This window comes from Lissotriton vulgaris, chromosome 12, assembly GCF_964263255.1.
Source record: "Lissotriton vulgaris chromosome 12, aLisVul1.2, whole genome shotgun sequence".
Taxonomy (NCBI): domain Eukaryota; kingdom Metazoa; phylum Chordata; class Amphibia; order Caudata; family Salamandridae; genus Lissotriton; species Lissotriton vulgaris.
This window is the reverse complement of record NC_141700.1, coordinates 787,584,674-787,599,492: the sequence shown is the minus strand read 5'-3', so window position 1 is coordinate 787,599,492 and position 14,819 is coordinate 787,584,674. Positions and strand designations below refer to the sequence as shown.

The 14,819-nt window shown below is 51.2% G+C and overlaps 1 protein-coding gene across 3 annotated transcripts in view; it reads left to right on the top strand.

Annotated features, from left to right (window-relative positions):
* The window catches only part of LOC147678725 (asialoglycoprotein receptor 1-like), a 154,457-nt gene extending 145,807 nt beyond the window's left edge, over positions 1-8,650 (top strand). For 2 of the 3 annotated variants that reach the window (XM_086946182.1, XM_086946180.1), the window contains one exon: positions 5,330-8,127. In XM_086946182.1, coding sequence (XP_086802308.1) covers positions 5,330-5,483 — 154 coding nt within the window. In that variant the 3' untranslated portion in view covers positions 5,484-8,127. Of the gene's footprint in view, positions 1-5,329 lie in introns of all 3 variants that reach the window. The other variant, XM_086946181.1, reaches the window with a different exon arrangement.
* The last annotated feature ends 6,169 nt before the right edge of the window (positions 8,651-14,819 follow it).

Sequence of the window (14,819 nt, the reverse complement as noted above, 5' to 3'; positions counted from 1 at the left end):
CATCTGATCCAATGGGTTTATGGCACGAATATAACAAACATCTATGTGAAGATATACTGCATACTTTGCGTCAGCAAACATATAATGACTCCATCCCAATGAGCAATGACATCTTTAACCAGGGACTTATACGAATAGAACATTCACTGTATGTACTAAGCAGAAAAAAAATTAGCAGATTTCAAACTGCCACCAGCAGTCAGGACAATCCATACCCCGTACAAACATACAGAAAACGAACAAAGTATACACAACTTACGTGAATACGTTGCACAGCCCTTGCCAAACTTAGTTCCTGATCTGGCACTCGGCTACAACTGCATAATTCATAGTGTAGAGAACAAACAAGGGAAAGTATTCTTCTTAGATGCCCCTGGAAGAACTGGCAAAACGTACTTAATAAATCTCATACTCGCCAAAGTACGCTCTTTAGGACTATTAGCTCTTGCTGTTGCATCTTCAGGGATAGCAGCAACTTTGCTCACTGGAGGTAAAACCGCACATTCAACTTTTAAACTACCTTTGACGGTGTCCCTAGAAAAGCATTCTACCTGCTCTATACGCAAAAACAGACTGTTAGGCATGCAGATACAAAATATGTCTCTTATCATGTGGGATGAATGTACTATGACACATCGCTCACATATCGAAGCCACCGACAGAACTCTACAAGACATTAGGAGTTCAACAAACATTATGGGTGGAGTTACTTTCGTGTTTGCTGGTGACTTCCGACAAACTCTTCCTGTAGTTTCAAGAGGGACGCGCGCTGATTTGCTAAAGGCATGCTTAAAAGCATCACACCTCTGGAACTCTGTACAATCACTCACATTACGCACTAACATGCGGACACATTTGGGAGGTGGTGATACTAAATTTGCTGATCTACTACAAGTAGGTAATGGAGAAGTAACAAACACAAAAGGCAACATTCAAATACACAACGTAGGTACGCCTCTCTCTACCTTACATGACCTCATCAACCATGTATACACTGACATTGTCCATATTATCAATAAAGACTACACATGGATTTGCAAAAGAGCTATATTTGCGGCCAGAAACTCCAGTGTCAGCCATATCAATGAACACATACTACTACAAATCCCAGGTGAGGCCAAATGCTACAAATCCATTGATACAGTATTAGATACTGACGACGCCGCGCATTATCGTCAAGAATTCCTAAACTCCCTTAACCCCTCCGGAATTCCACCTCATTTACTCCAACTTAAAGTAGGAATACCTATCTTGTTATTACGAAATCTACATCCACCCAATCTATGCAATGGTATGCGCCTACAGGTCAAAACTCTTTTGCCATATATCATTACAGCAACAATGCTCTCAGGCCCAGCTGCTGGACAGTTAGCTCACATTCCACGCATACCCATGATACCTACTGATCTGCCATTTCAATTTAAACGCTTACAGTTCCCTATTAACATTGCATTTGCATCCACTATTAACAAATCTCAAGGGCAAACGTACAAAGTCATAGGCATTGACTTACGAGAAGACTGCTTCACTCATGGGCAGTTATATGTCGCACTCTCTAGGTCCGGCAATGTTCAAAACCAATTTATTCTCCGTCCAGATTCAAATGAAACAAAAAATGTTGTCTACCGCAAGATTTTAAAATAAATTGCCCTTGCCAAATACACACATTGCACACATTCTATTTCATACCCGGACAACGTCTGGACAGGCTGCTAGTGTATTATAATATAAAGAAGTAATGGTCTGGACCATGAACTCCTGTAATCGTAATATATTCCATGAATTTCTTTTCTGAATTCTGTCTCAAACCTATTGCTTGTCAGCTGCTATGTTTTGAAAATATTGCAATAAAGGGACTAATTTGGCTTGATTCAATACAAACTGTGCTTAGGGCCAGGACCCGGCCAGGCCCTCTTGGAGAGGGTCGCATTTGACTGGTGCAAATTGGATTTGGCATTACAACATTTTCCAAGGCTGTGTTTAGTTCGAAGTTCAGCTCCATGGTCACATCCTGGTAAAGACAGGCCTTCAACAATAGTCTTTTATAACTGCTAGTGGGACAAGCATACTGAGTGATGTGACTGGCCTCCATTTTAAGACACCTACCTCCATTTTGTAGCCCTCAACTAAAGTATAGACATCTTTGGCAAGCCCTTACAGGATTATTGTCTTGGAACTTTGACATGTCCGTTTCGGTTTTTTGTATTCTTTCACAATTTGCTGTCGTCTTATGTATAGTTTTTTAGGTCTCGCGACCTATCGATGTGCGCAAGCGCATCGAGCGGAGCGAGAATTCAAGTGGCGAAAACATCGTCAAACCAAAGGGCTTTCAGCCCCGCGGTTTTCATGCAGTTCACGTGTACATGCACGCGCATCGCATGCAAGCCCAGCCTCTCGCAAGCCCAGCCTCTCGCATTCCCAGGCTCTCCCGCCCCCATCCGGCATCAGGCTTCTCCTCCCCTAGCAGCACTCCTCCCACACCAGCAACTCCCCCCTCCAGGCTTCTCCTCCCCTAGCAGCACTCCTCCCACACCAGCAACTCCCCCCCTCCCACACCAGCACCTCCCCTCTCTCTTCCCGCAAACACAGCCTTGCCCTCTCCCACACCAGCACCTCCCCCCTCCCACACCAGCACCTCCCCTCTCTCTCCACGCAATCACAGCCTTTCCCTAACAGCACTCCTCCCACACCAGCACCTCCCCCACCAGCACCTCCCTACTCCCACACCAGCACCTCCCCTCTCTCTCCACGCAATCACAGCCTTGCCGCACTGCCGAGCCTGTCCCAACAACACAACCCAGCTCCGTCACATGGCTTCTGCTTTGCTCTTCTTCCACCACCTCTCCTAACCACTGCTTTTTGGCGCTCGATACATCTCGCCACCCGACCCCCTCTCCTACCATTCCTAGCTACCCCACTTTCGCTCTCCTCGCACACCCCACCACTTCTCCAACCCCTGCCCCAAAACCACCGCTCCCACTTTCCACTAACCCCGCACTCTAAAAATGAGAAAGCCTACTCCCCGCTTGAAACGGAGTATCGAACGCAATAAGTAAAATGTCAGCTCGGCTTAGCGAAATGCCTCGGCCAAAAAAAACAAGCAAGCACCGTCTTCCGAGGTCATTTGGAGCCGCAACGGTAACAGCTGTACAACAAGCGTCCTAGGTTGTTTTTAATTGTCTCCCCTTTCTCCAACAGCAGTAATTCTTGTTTATATTAGGAGGACGCTTTGCGCGCAGCAGAAGCGCGCCATACTTCGGGGTCACGTGCTTAACCCCGGTGCATGGTTACAATGCAGGAGTCCCTCTTTGTTTTCATTAATGTGTAGCGAAGTGCTAGAGAGGGAGGGCGCCAGACAGCGGCGCTCACAAGGCTTAAATAACTTATTGTAGGGGGTGTCACAAGGACACCATATTTTTTTTTTGTCTCCCTACCACAATTGTTTAGCATTCGCCCGGCGCAGCCGACCGCAAACAAGTGTGTTCATTTGTCCACGAATCGCATTTGTTTGTACCTTTTTGTTCCTCTGACCTGCCGTACTCTTTGCTGACCTTCCGCATTGACGAGAGGAAGGACAATCTGTTCTCCCCTTTGACTGCTCATTTGTTCAGGAGAGTGCAGTGGCACAGCGTGAGCTTTTAGAGAGCTACACATTCCGGGTTACAAGGAGACACCTGTCGCTTTGGTGAACCAGAACATTACAAGGGTTGCAGTACTTTCCCTGAGTGATTCCAAAGTGCTCCGTGCTGTTTTATAGTCATACTGCTACTCTGAAGCTCTAATCAAAAATTTGTTGCCACGCCTAGCCAATATTCATATCTAACAATCACAATTTGATGCGAAATCTATGTTTGATAACTGAGTTTCAAATACGACCAAAATGTATTATAATTCTTTTTGTTAAATGGCCTTGTAATTGGAGTGAAAAATGGTTTGTCTAGAATGATTTTGATTACGTTTTTACACTATGCATGCAAGCTATCCCGTTTAGAATTGCTTTGATCAGTTATAAAAAGTTTCTCACAGATCATCATGTGCCCTAGCCATTTCTGGATATCTGACTATATATGTGTGTTATGTTTTATGTCTCTTAGTGGTAGCTCGCCTCTGGGCTCGTGGTATGGGACATCGCTTGCGTTCCATGCTCTTGTGCTCTATGTTCCATCTAACGACAATTGGCAGTTGTCAGGTTGCCTGGCCCTGCCGGTTGGGTGTCTGCGCTGCCTCCTGGAAGTAAAGTACATCTTTGTTCATGAAGAACTGCCCCGAGTTATTTATCATAATGTGTAATAGAACAGGGGAAATGGCACTTGTTTAAAAAATCCCAACTGAATCAAATAAATAATAGCAACTGAAGTTCCCTAGATGTTCAAAACCTCCTATATCAGAAACCAGATGCAAAAACGTAGGCACCCATGGTTAAACAATCGTACATCCCAAACAAACCAACGTTGGGGTCAAGTAACAAATACCAACAAACAGTCAGTAACAAAGTAACTGTGCACACATGGTATCCTGAAGCCTGCTACCAATAGGGTGTAAGCTGATCATGAACTAGAAAGTTCACAATCCAACAACACAAAACAAATGATATCGAAGCGTACACAAAGTGTAGTCTATGTGGTTACATGAAGAGTTGTTACAAAATTGGCTCATAAGCTCCATTAGTTTATTTCCAAATTGTCCAAACTTTTCACACAGATCTTGATTCTGAATTTGTACAACATCTGCAGCCGGTACCTGTTACATCTAAACTCAACTTTTTCAAGGCTGCAATGATTAACAAGCACTGGCGTTGCCAATAGGTCTCGCAATAGGAAAGTTGGAGCTATTGGTTTTGTAAATGACAAAGCCCTTTATGTTTTTAAAATGAAAACAAAAATAAAAGGCATTGTTATTTGCAATTGTAATAGCTCCAACTTTCCTACTGCGAGACCTATTGGCAACGCCAGTGCTTGTCTTTTTTGAACTGTTCAATTTAACGTTGTGTTTTATTCTTTCTTTCATTTTAGATTCTCTCCAACTCTGAGATTTGTTTTTAGCATGAACAGTTTTGTTAATTTTGTTACGTAGGCTTTTATGGAGAGATCATGTGTTTCTCTGTGGGGGGCAGTAAACACCACAGTAGGAAGACTAGCCTCAGGTTTACTAGTCATCTGTGCTTGCCTACCGTTTGCAAGACCCCTTGATTCTCTTGAAGTTTTCAAGCAAAGGTCTGTTCCTCAATTAACCCATGCCTCATTATTTGCCCTCTTTGCACAGTGTAAAAAGATACAGTTTGGAACAGTCTGCCTTCTTCTCTAACCTCTACCTGTCTTCCTCCCTGTAGGAACTGGATCCCTGGTCAGCCGGATGAGCACTACGGGCACGGGCTGGGTGGCGGCGAGGACTGCGCACACCTGCATCTCTCTGGCCAATGGAATGATGACCACTGCTCGCGCACGTACAACGTGGTCTGTGAAAAGAAGATGGCCGCTGCCTAGAGCTCCATGACCTTGTGCCCCATGGCCTAGTGGTCTATGGCCTTGTGCTCCACAACCTAGGGCTCCATGGCCTTGTGCCTCACAGCCTAGTGTTCAATGGCCTTGTGCCCCACAACCTAGTGCTCAATTGCCTTGTGCCCCACAACCTAGTGCTCAATTGCCTTGTGCCCCACAACCTAGTGTTCAATTGCCTTGTGCCCATAGCCTTGTGCTCCGTTACCTTGTGCCCCATAGACTAGTGCTCCATGGCCTTGTGCCTCACAGCCTAGTGTTCAATGGCCTTGTGGCCCACAACCTAGTGCTCCATTGCACTGTGCCCCACTGCCTAGTGCCCCATGGCATTTTGCCCCACAGCCTAGTACTCCATTGCTTTGTGCCCCATAGCTTAGTGCTCCATGGCCTTGTGCTCCATTGCCCACAGCCTAGTGCCACATAACCTTATGCCCCGCAATCTAGTGCTCCATTGCCCTGTGCCCCGCAACCTAGTGCTCCATTGCCCTGTGCCCCACAGTCTAGTGTTCCATTGCCTTGTGTCCCATAGCCTAGTGCCTAATGGCCTTAAGGCCATAGCCTAATGCTCCATCACCTTGCGTCCCACAGCCTAGTGCCCCATTGCCTGTTGTCTGCAACCTCGTGCTCCATTGCCCCGTGCCCCACAGTCTAGTGTTCCATTGCCTTGGGCTCCATAGCCTAGTGCCTCATGGCCTTACGCCCATAGCCTAGTGCTTCATTGGATTGTGTCCCACAGCCTAGTGCTCTATTGCTCGGTGCCCTACAGTCTAGTGTTCCATTGCCTTGGGCTCTATAGCCTAGTGCCTCATGGCCTTATGCTCATAGCCTAGTGCTTCATTGCCTTGTGGTCTGCGGCCTAGTGCTCCATTGCCTTGTGCTCCACAGCCTAGTGCCTCATTGCCTTATGCCCCTAGCCTAGTGCTCCATTGCCTTGTGCCCCACAGCCTAGTGCTCCATTACGCCTAGTGCTCCATTGCCTTGTGCCCCACAGCCTAGTGCTCCATTACGCCTAGTGCTTCATTACCTTGTGTCCCATAGCCTTGTGCTTATTGGCCTTGTGACCCACAGCCTAGTGCTCCATTACGCCTAGTGCTCCATTGCCTTGTGTCCCACAGCCTAGTGCTCCATTACCCGGTGCCCCACAGTCTAGTGTTCCATTGCCTTCGGCTCCATAGCCTAGTGCCTCATGGCCTTACGCCCATAGTCTAGTCCTTCATTGCCTTGTGGTCTGCGGCCTAGTGCTCCATTTCCTAGTGCTCCACAGCCTAGTGCCTCATGGCCTTATGCCCATAGCCTAGTGCTCCATTACCTTGTTTCCCATAGCCTAGTGCTCCATTACCTTGTGTCCCACAGCCTAGTGCTCCATTGCCTTGTGCCCCACAGCCTAGTGCTCAATTGCCTTGTGCCCCACAGCCTAGTGCTCCATTACTCCTAGTGCTCCATTGCCTTGTGCCCCACAGCCTAGTGCTCAATTGCCTTGTGCCCCACAGCCTAGTGCTCCATTACTCCTAGTGCTCCATTGCCTTGTGCCCCACAGCCTAGTGCTCAATTGCCTTGTGCCCCACAGCCTAGTGCTCCATTACGCCTAGTGCTCCATTGCCTTGTGACCCACAGCCTAGTGCTCCATTGCCTTGTGCCCCACAGCCTAGTGGTCCATTGCCTTGTGTCCCACAGCCTAGTGCTCCATTACCTTGTGCCCCATAGCCTAGTGCTCCATTACCTTGTGTCCCACAGCCTAGTGCTCCTTGGCCTTGTGTCCCACAGCCTAGTGCTCAATTGCCTTGTGTCCCACAGCCTAGTGCTCCATTACCTTGTGTCCCATAGCCTAGTGCTCCATTACCTTGTGTCCCACAGCCTAGTGCTCCTTGGCCTTGTGTCCCACAGCCTAGTGCTCAATTGTCTTGTGTCCCATTGCCTAGTGCTCCATTACCTTGTGTCCCACAGCCTAGTGCTCCATTACGCCTAGTGCTCCATTGCCTTGTGACCCACAGCCTAGTGCTCCATTACGCCTAGTGCTCCATTGCCTTGTGCCCACAGCCTAGTGCTCCATTGCCTTGTGCCCCACAGCCTAGTGGTCCATTGCCTTGTGTCCCACAGCCTAGTTCTCCATTACCTTGTGTCCCATAGCCTAGTGCTACATTACCTTGTGTCCCATAGCTTAGTGCACCATGGCCTTTTGCTCGATTGCCTTGTGTCCTACAGCCTGGTGCTCCATGGACTTTTGCCTATAACCTTGTGCTCCATGGCCTTGTATACCATAGCCTAGTTCTCCATGGCCTCCTCCCCATAGCCTAGTGCTCCTTGGCCTTGTGGCTTGTGCCCACAGCCTAGTGCTCCATGGCATTGTGTCCCACAGCCTAGTGCTCCATTACCTTATGCCCCATAGCCTAGTGCTAAATTGCCTTGTGCCCATAGCTTGTGCTCCATTACCTTGTGCCCCATAGCCTAGTGCTCCATGGCCTTATACCCATAGCCTAGTGCTTCATTGCCTTGTGCCCCATAACCTAGTGCTCAATTGCCTTGTGTCCCATAGCCTAGTGTTCCATGGCCTTGTGTCCCACAGCCTAGTGCTACTTGGCCTTGTGTCCCACAGCCTAGTGCTCAATTGTCTTGTGTCCCATTGCCTACTGCTCCATTACCTTGTGCCCCATAGCCTAGTGCTCAATTGCCGTGTGCCCATAGCCTAGTGCTCCATGGCCTTGTACCCATAGCCTAGTGCTCAATTGCCGTGTGCCCATAGCCTAGTGCTCCATGGCCTTGTACCCATAGCCTAGTGCTCAATTGCCTTGTGCCCATAGCCTAGTGCTCAATTGCCTTGTATCCCTTAGCCTAGTGCTCCATTGCCCGGTGCCCCACAGTCTAGTGTTCCATTGCCTTGTGCCCATAGCCTAGTGCTCAATCACCTTATGTCCCAACTCCTAGTTCTCCATGGCTTTCTACCCCGTTGCTTAGTCCCTAGAGCCTAGGCACCCTGCCATGCCCTGGAGTGAAATGCCCAGTTAAATGGATGGAGAGCAGCACATGCACGAGTGTGTGCACAAGTGTTTGCAAGTACACCACACACAGTGTGGGACAGATGAAAGGTTTCACAGTATACAAGAGGCATTAGTTTGCTGTAACCAAACATTTCAATAAAGGTCTTGATCATGATAGAACTGTGTATTATAATGTTATTCCACAATGGGAGCGTTAAAAACTCTAGGCCAATGCACGCCAGCTACCTGCTCTTTGATCACCAGTACCCCATACCAAGCTCTACCAATGCACCTCGGTCCTGGCCTCTCTCACTACCTGCTCTTTAATCACTAGTACCCCCATACCAAGCTCTACCAATGCACCTCGGTCCTGACCTCTCGCACTACCTGCTCTTTGATCACTAGTACCGCCACACCAAGCTCTACCAATGCACCTCGGTCCTGGCCTCTCTCACTACCTGCTCTTTGATCACTAGTACCCCCATACCAAGCTCTACCAATGCACCTCGGTCCTGGCCTCTCTCACTACCTGCTCTTTGATCTCTAGTACCCCCATACCAAGCTCTACCATGCACCTCGGTCCTGGCCTCTCTCACTACCTGCTCTTTGATCACTAGTACCCCCATACCAAGCTCTACCAATGCACCTCGGTCCTGGCCTCTCGCACTACCTGCTCTTTGATCACTAGTACCCCCATACAAAGCTCTACCAATGCACCTCGGTCCTGGCCTCTCGCACTACCTGCTCTTTGATCACTAGTACCGCCACACCAAGCTCCACTACCTGCTCTTTGATCACAAGTACCGCCACACCAAGCTCTACCAATGCACCTCGGTCCTGGCCTCTCGCACTAACTGCTCTTTGATCACTAGTGCCCCCACACAATGCTCTACCGACGCACCCGGTCCTGGTCTGTCGCACTACCTGGTCTTTGATCACTAGTACCCCCACACAAAGCTCTACCGACGCACCCCGGTCCTGGCCTGTCGCACTTCCTGCTCTTTGATCACCAGTACCCCTCACCAAGCTCTACCAATGCACATCGGTCCTGGCCTCTCGCACTACCTGCTCTTTGATCACTAGTGCCCCCACACAAAGCTCTACCGACGCACCCCAGTCCTGGCCTGCATCACTATCAGCTCTTTGATCAGTAGTACCCCCACACAAAGCTCTACTGATGCACCCCGGTCCTGGCCTGACGCACTACCTGGTCTTTGATCACTAGTACCCCCACACAAAGCTCTACCGACGCACCCCGGTCCTGGCCTGTCGCACTACCTGCTCTTTGATCACCAGTACCCATACACCAAGCTCTACCAATGCACCTCGGTCCTGGCCTCTCGCACTACCTGCTCTTTGATCACTAGTGCCCCCACACAAAGCTCTACCGACGCACCCCAGTCCTGGCCTGCATCACTACCTGCTCTTTGACCACTAGTACCCCCACACAAAGCTCTACTGATGCACCCCGGTCCTGGCCTGTCGCACTACCTGGTCTTTGATCACTAGTACCCCCACAAAAAGCTCTACCGATGCACCCCCGTCCTGGCCTGTCGCACTACCTGCTCTTTGATCACTAGTGCCCCCACACAAAGCTCTACCGACGCTCCCCGGTCCTGGTCTCTCGCACTACCTGCTCTTTGATCACTAATACCGCCACACCAAGCTCTACCGATGTACCTCGGTCCTGGCATCTCACACTACCTGCTCTTTGATCACTAGTACCCCCACACACAGCTCTACCGATGCACCCCGGTCCTGGCCTCACGCACTACCTGCTCTTTGATCACTAGTACCCACACACCAAGTTCTACCGATGCACCCCGGTCCCCGACGCATCCCCGTCCTGGCCTGTCGCACTACCTGCTCTTTGATCACTAGTACCCCCACACAAAGCTCTACCGATGCACCCCGGTCCCGGCCTGTGCACTACCTGCTCTTTGATCACTAGTACCCCCACACAATGCTCTGCCGACCCACCCCGGTCCTGGCTTGTCGCACTACCTGCTCTTTGATCACTAATACCCCACACAAAGCTCTACCGACGCACCCCGGTTCCGGCCTGTCGCACTACCTGCTCTTTCATCACTAGTACCCACACAAAGCTCTACCGGCGCACCCCGGTCCTGGCCTGTCACACTACCTGCTCTTTGATCACTAGTACCCCCACATAAAGCTCTACTGACGCACTGCGGTTCTGGCCTGTCGCACTACCTGCTCTTTGATCACTAGTACCCCCTGCTCTTTGATCACTAGTACCCCCACACAAAGCTCTACCGGCACAGCCTGGTCCTGGCCTGTCGCACTACCTGCTCTTTGATTACTAGTACCCCAACACAAAGCTCTACCGACTCACCCCGGTCCTGGCCTGTCGCACTACCTGCTCTTTGATCACTAGTACCTCCACACAAAGCTCTACCAACGCACCTCGGACCTGGCCTGTCGCACTACCTGCTCTTCGATCACTAGTACCCCCACACAAAGCTCTACTGACGCACCCCAGTCCTGGCCTGTCGCACTACCTGCTCTTTGATCACTAGTACCCACACACAAAGCTCTACAGACTCACCCCGGTCCTGGCCTGTTGCACTACCTGCTCTTTTATCAATTGTACTCCCACACAAAGCTCTACCGACGCATCCTGGTCTGTCGCACTACCTTCTCTTTGATCACTAGTACCAACACACAAAGCTCTACAGGCGCACCCTGGTCCTGGCCTGTCGCACTTCATGTTCCTTGATCACTAGTACCCCCACACAAAGCTCTACCGACTCACCCCGGTCCTGGTCTGTCGCACGACCTGCTCTTTGATCACTAGTACCCACACACAAAGCTCTACCGATGCACCCCGGTCCTGGCCTGTCGCACTACCTGCTCTTTGATCACTAGTACCTCCACACAAAGCTCTACCGATGCACCTTGGTCCAGGCCTGCCGCACTACCTGCTCCTTGATCACTATTCCCCCAACACAAAGCTCTACAGACTCACCCCTGTCCTAGCCAGTCGCACTACCTGCTCTTTGATCACTAGTACCCCCTGCTCTTTGATCACTAGTACCCCCACACAAAGCTCTACCGACTCACCCCGGTCCTGGCCTGTCGCACTACCTGTTCTTTGATTACTAGTACCCCCAAACAAAGCTCTACCGACTCACCCCGGTCCTGGCCTGTCGCACTACCTGCTCTTTGATCACTAGTACCTCCACACAAAGCCCTACCCACGCACCTCGGACCTGGCCTGCCGCACTACTTGCTCTTTGATCACTAGTACCCCCTGCTCTTTGATTACTAGTACCCCCACACAAGGCTCTACAGGCGCACCCTGGTCCTGGCCTGTCACACTACCTGCTCTTTGATTACTAGTACCCCCACACAAAGCTCTACCGACTCACCCCGGTCCTGGTCTGTCGCACGACCTGCTCTTTGATCACTAGTACCCCCACACAAAGCTCTACCGACGCACCGCAGTTCTGGCCTGTCGCACTACCTGCTCTTTGATCACTAGTACCCTCTGCTCTTTGATCACTAGTACCCCCACACAAGGCTCTACAGGCGCACCCTGGTCCTGGCCTGTCACACTACCTGCTCTTTGATCACTAGTACCCACACACAAAGCTCTACCGATGCACCCCGGTCTTGGCCTGTAGCAGTTCTTGCACTTTGATGACTGGTACCTACACATAGCTCTACCGATGCACCCCGGTCCTGGCCTGTAGCAGTTCTTGCACTTTGATGACTGGTACCCGCACATAGCTCTACTGATGCACCCCGGTCCTGGCCTGTCGCACTACCTGGTCTTTGATCACTAGTACCCCCACACAAAGCTCTACCGACGCACCCCCGTCCTGGCCTGTCGCACTACCTGCTCTTTGATCACTAGTGCCCCCACACAAAGCTCTATCGACGCTCCCCGGTCCTGGTCTCTCGCACTACCTGCTCTTTGATCACTAGTACCACCACACCAAGCTCTACCGATGCACCTCGGTCCTGGCATCTCGCACTACCTGCTCTTTGATCATTAGTACCGCCACACCAAGCTCTACCAATGCACCTCGGTCCTGGCCTCTCTCACTACCTGCTCTTTGATCACTAGTACCCCCATACTAAGCTCTACCAATGCACCTCGGTCCTGGCCTCTCTCACTACCTGCTCTTTGATCACTAGTACCCCCATACCAAGCTCTACAAATGCACCTCGGTCCTGGCCTCTCGTACTACCTGCTCTTTGATCACTAGTACTGCCACACCAAGCTCTACCAATGCACCTCGGTCCTGGCCTCTCGCACTACCTGCTCTTTGATCACCAGTACCCCCACACCAAGCTCTACCAATGCACCTCAGTCCTGGCCTCTCGCCCTACCTGCTCTTTGATCACTAGTACCGCCACAGCAAGCTCTACCGATGCACCTCGGTCCTGGCCTCTCGCGCTACCCGCTCTTTGATCACTAGTGCCCCCACACAATGCTCTACCGACGCACGCCGGTGCTGGCCTGACGCACTACCTGGTCTTTGATCAGTAGTACCCCCACACAAAGCTCTACCGACTCACCCCGGTCCTGGCCTGTCGCACTACCTGCTCTTTGACCACCAGTACCCATACTCCAAGCTCTACCAATGCACCTCGGTCCTCGCCTCTCGCACTACCTGCTCTTTGATCACTAGTGCCCCCACACAAAGCTCTACCGACGCACCCCAGTCCTGGCCTGCATCACTACCTGCTCTTTGACCACTAGTACCCCCACACAAAGCTCTACTGATGCACCCCTGTCCTGGCCTGTCGCACTACCTGGTCTTTGATCACTAGTACCCCCATAAAAAGCTCTACCGATGCACCCTCGTCCTGGCCTGTCGCACTACCTGCTCTTTGATCACTAGTGCCCCCACACAAAGCTCTACCGACGCTCCCCGGTCCTGGTCTCTCGCACTACCTGCTCTTTGATCACTAATACCGCCACACCAAGCTCTACCGATGCACCTCGGTCATGGCATCTCGCACTACCTGCTCTTTGATCACTAGTACCCCCACACACAGCTCTACCGATGCACCCCGGTCCTGGCCTCTCGCACTACCTGCTCTTTGATCACTAGTACCCACACACCAAGTTCTACCGATGCACCCCGGTCCCCGACGCATCCCCGTCCTGGTCTGTCGCACTACCTGCTCTTTGATCACTAGTACCCCCACACAAAGCTCTACCGACGCACCCCGGTCCTGGCCTGTGCACTACCTGCTCTTTGATCACTAGTACCCCCACACAATGCTCTGCCGACCCACCCCGGTCCTGGCTTGTCGCACTACCTGCTCTTTGATCACTAATACCCCACACAAAGCTCTACCAACGCACCCCGGTCCCGGCCTGCCGCACTACCTGCTCTTTCATCACTAGTACCCACACAAGGCTCTACCGGCGCACCCCGGTCCTAGCCTGTCGCACTACCTGCTCTTTGATCACTAGTACCCCCACACAAAGCTCTACTGACGCACCGCGGTTCTGGCCTGTCGCACTACCTGCTCTTTGATCACTAGTACCCCCTGCTCTTTGATCACTAGTACCCCCACACAAAGCTCTACCGGCACACCCTGGTCCTGGCCTGTCGCACTACCTGCTCTTTGATTACTAGTACCACACACAAAGCTCTACCGACTCACCCCGGTCCTGGCCTGTCGCACTACCTGCTGTTTGATCATTAGTACCTCCACACAAAGCTCTACCAACGCACCTCGGACCTGGCCTGTCGCACTACCTGCTCTTCGATCACTAGTACCCCCACACAAAGCTCTACCGACGCACCCCAGTCCTGGTCTGTCGCACTACCTGCTCTTTGATCACTAGTACCCACACACAAAGCTCTAACGACTCACCCCAGTCCTGTCCTGTCGCACTACCTGCTCTTTGATCAATAGTACCCCCACACAAAGCTCTACCGACGCGTCCTGGTCTGTCGCACTACCTGCTCTTTGATCACTAGTACCCACACACAAAGCTCTACCGACGCACCCCGGTCCTGGCCTGTCACACTACTTGCTCTTTGATCACTAGTATCCACACACAAAGCTCTACCGACGCACCCCGGTCCTGGCCTGTCGCACTAACTGCTCTTTGATCACTAGTACCTCCACACAAAGCTCTACCGATGCACCTTGGTCCTGGCCTGTCGCACTACCTGCTCTTTGATCACTAGTACCCCCACACAAAGCTCTACCGACGCACCGCAGTTCTGGCCTGTCGCACTACCTGCTCCTTGATCACTATTACCCAACACAAAGCTGTACAGACTCACCCCGGTCCTGGCCTGTCACTCTACCTGCTCTTTGATCACTAGTACCTCCACACAAACATCTACCGATG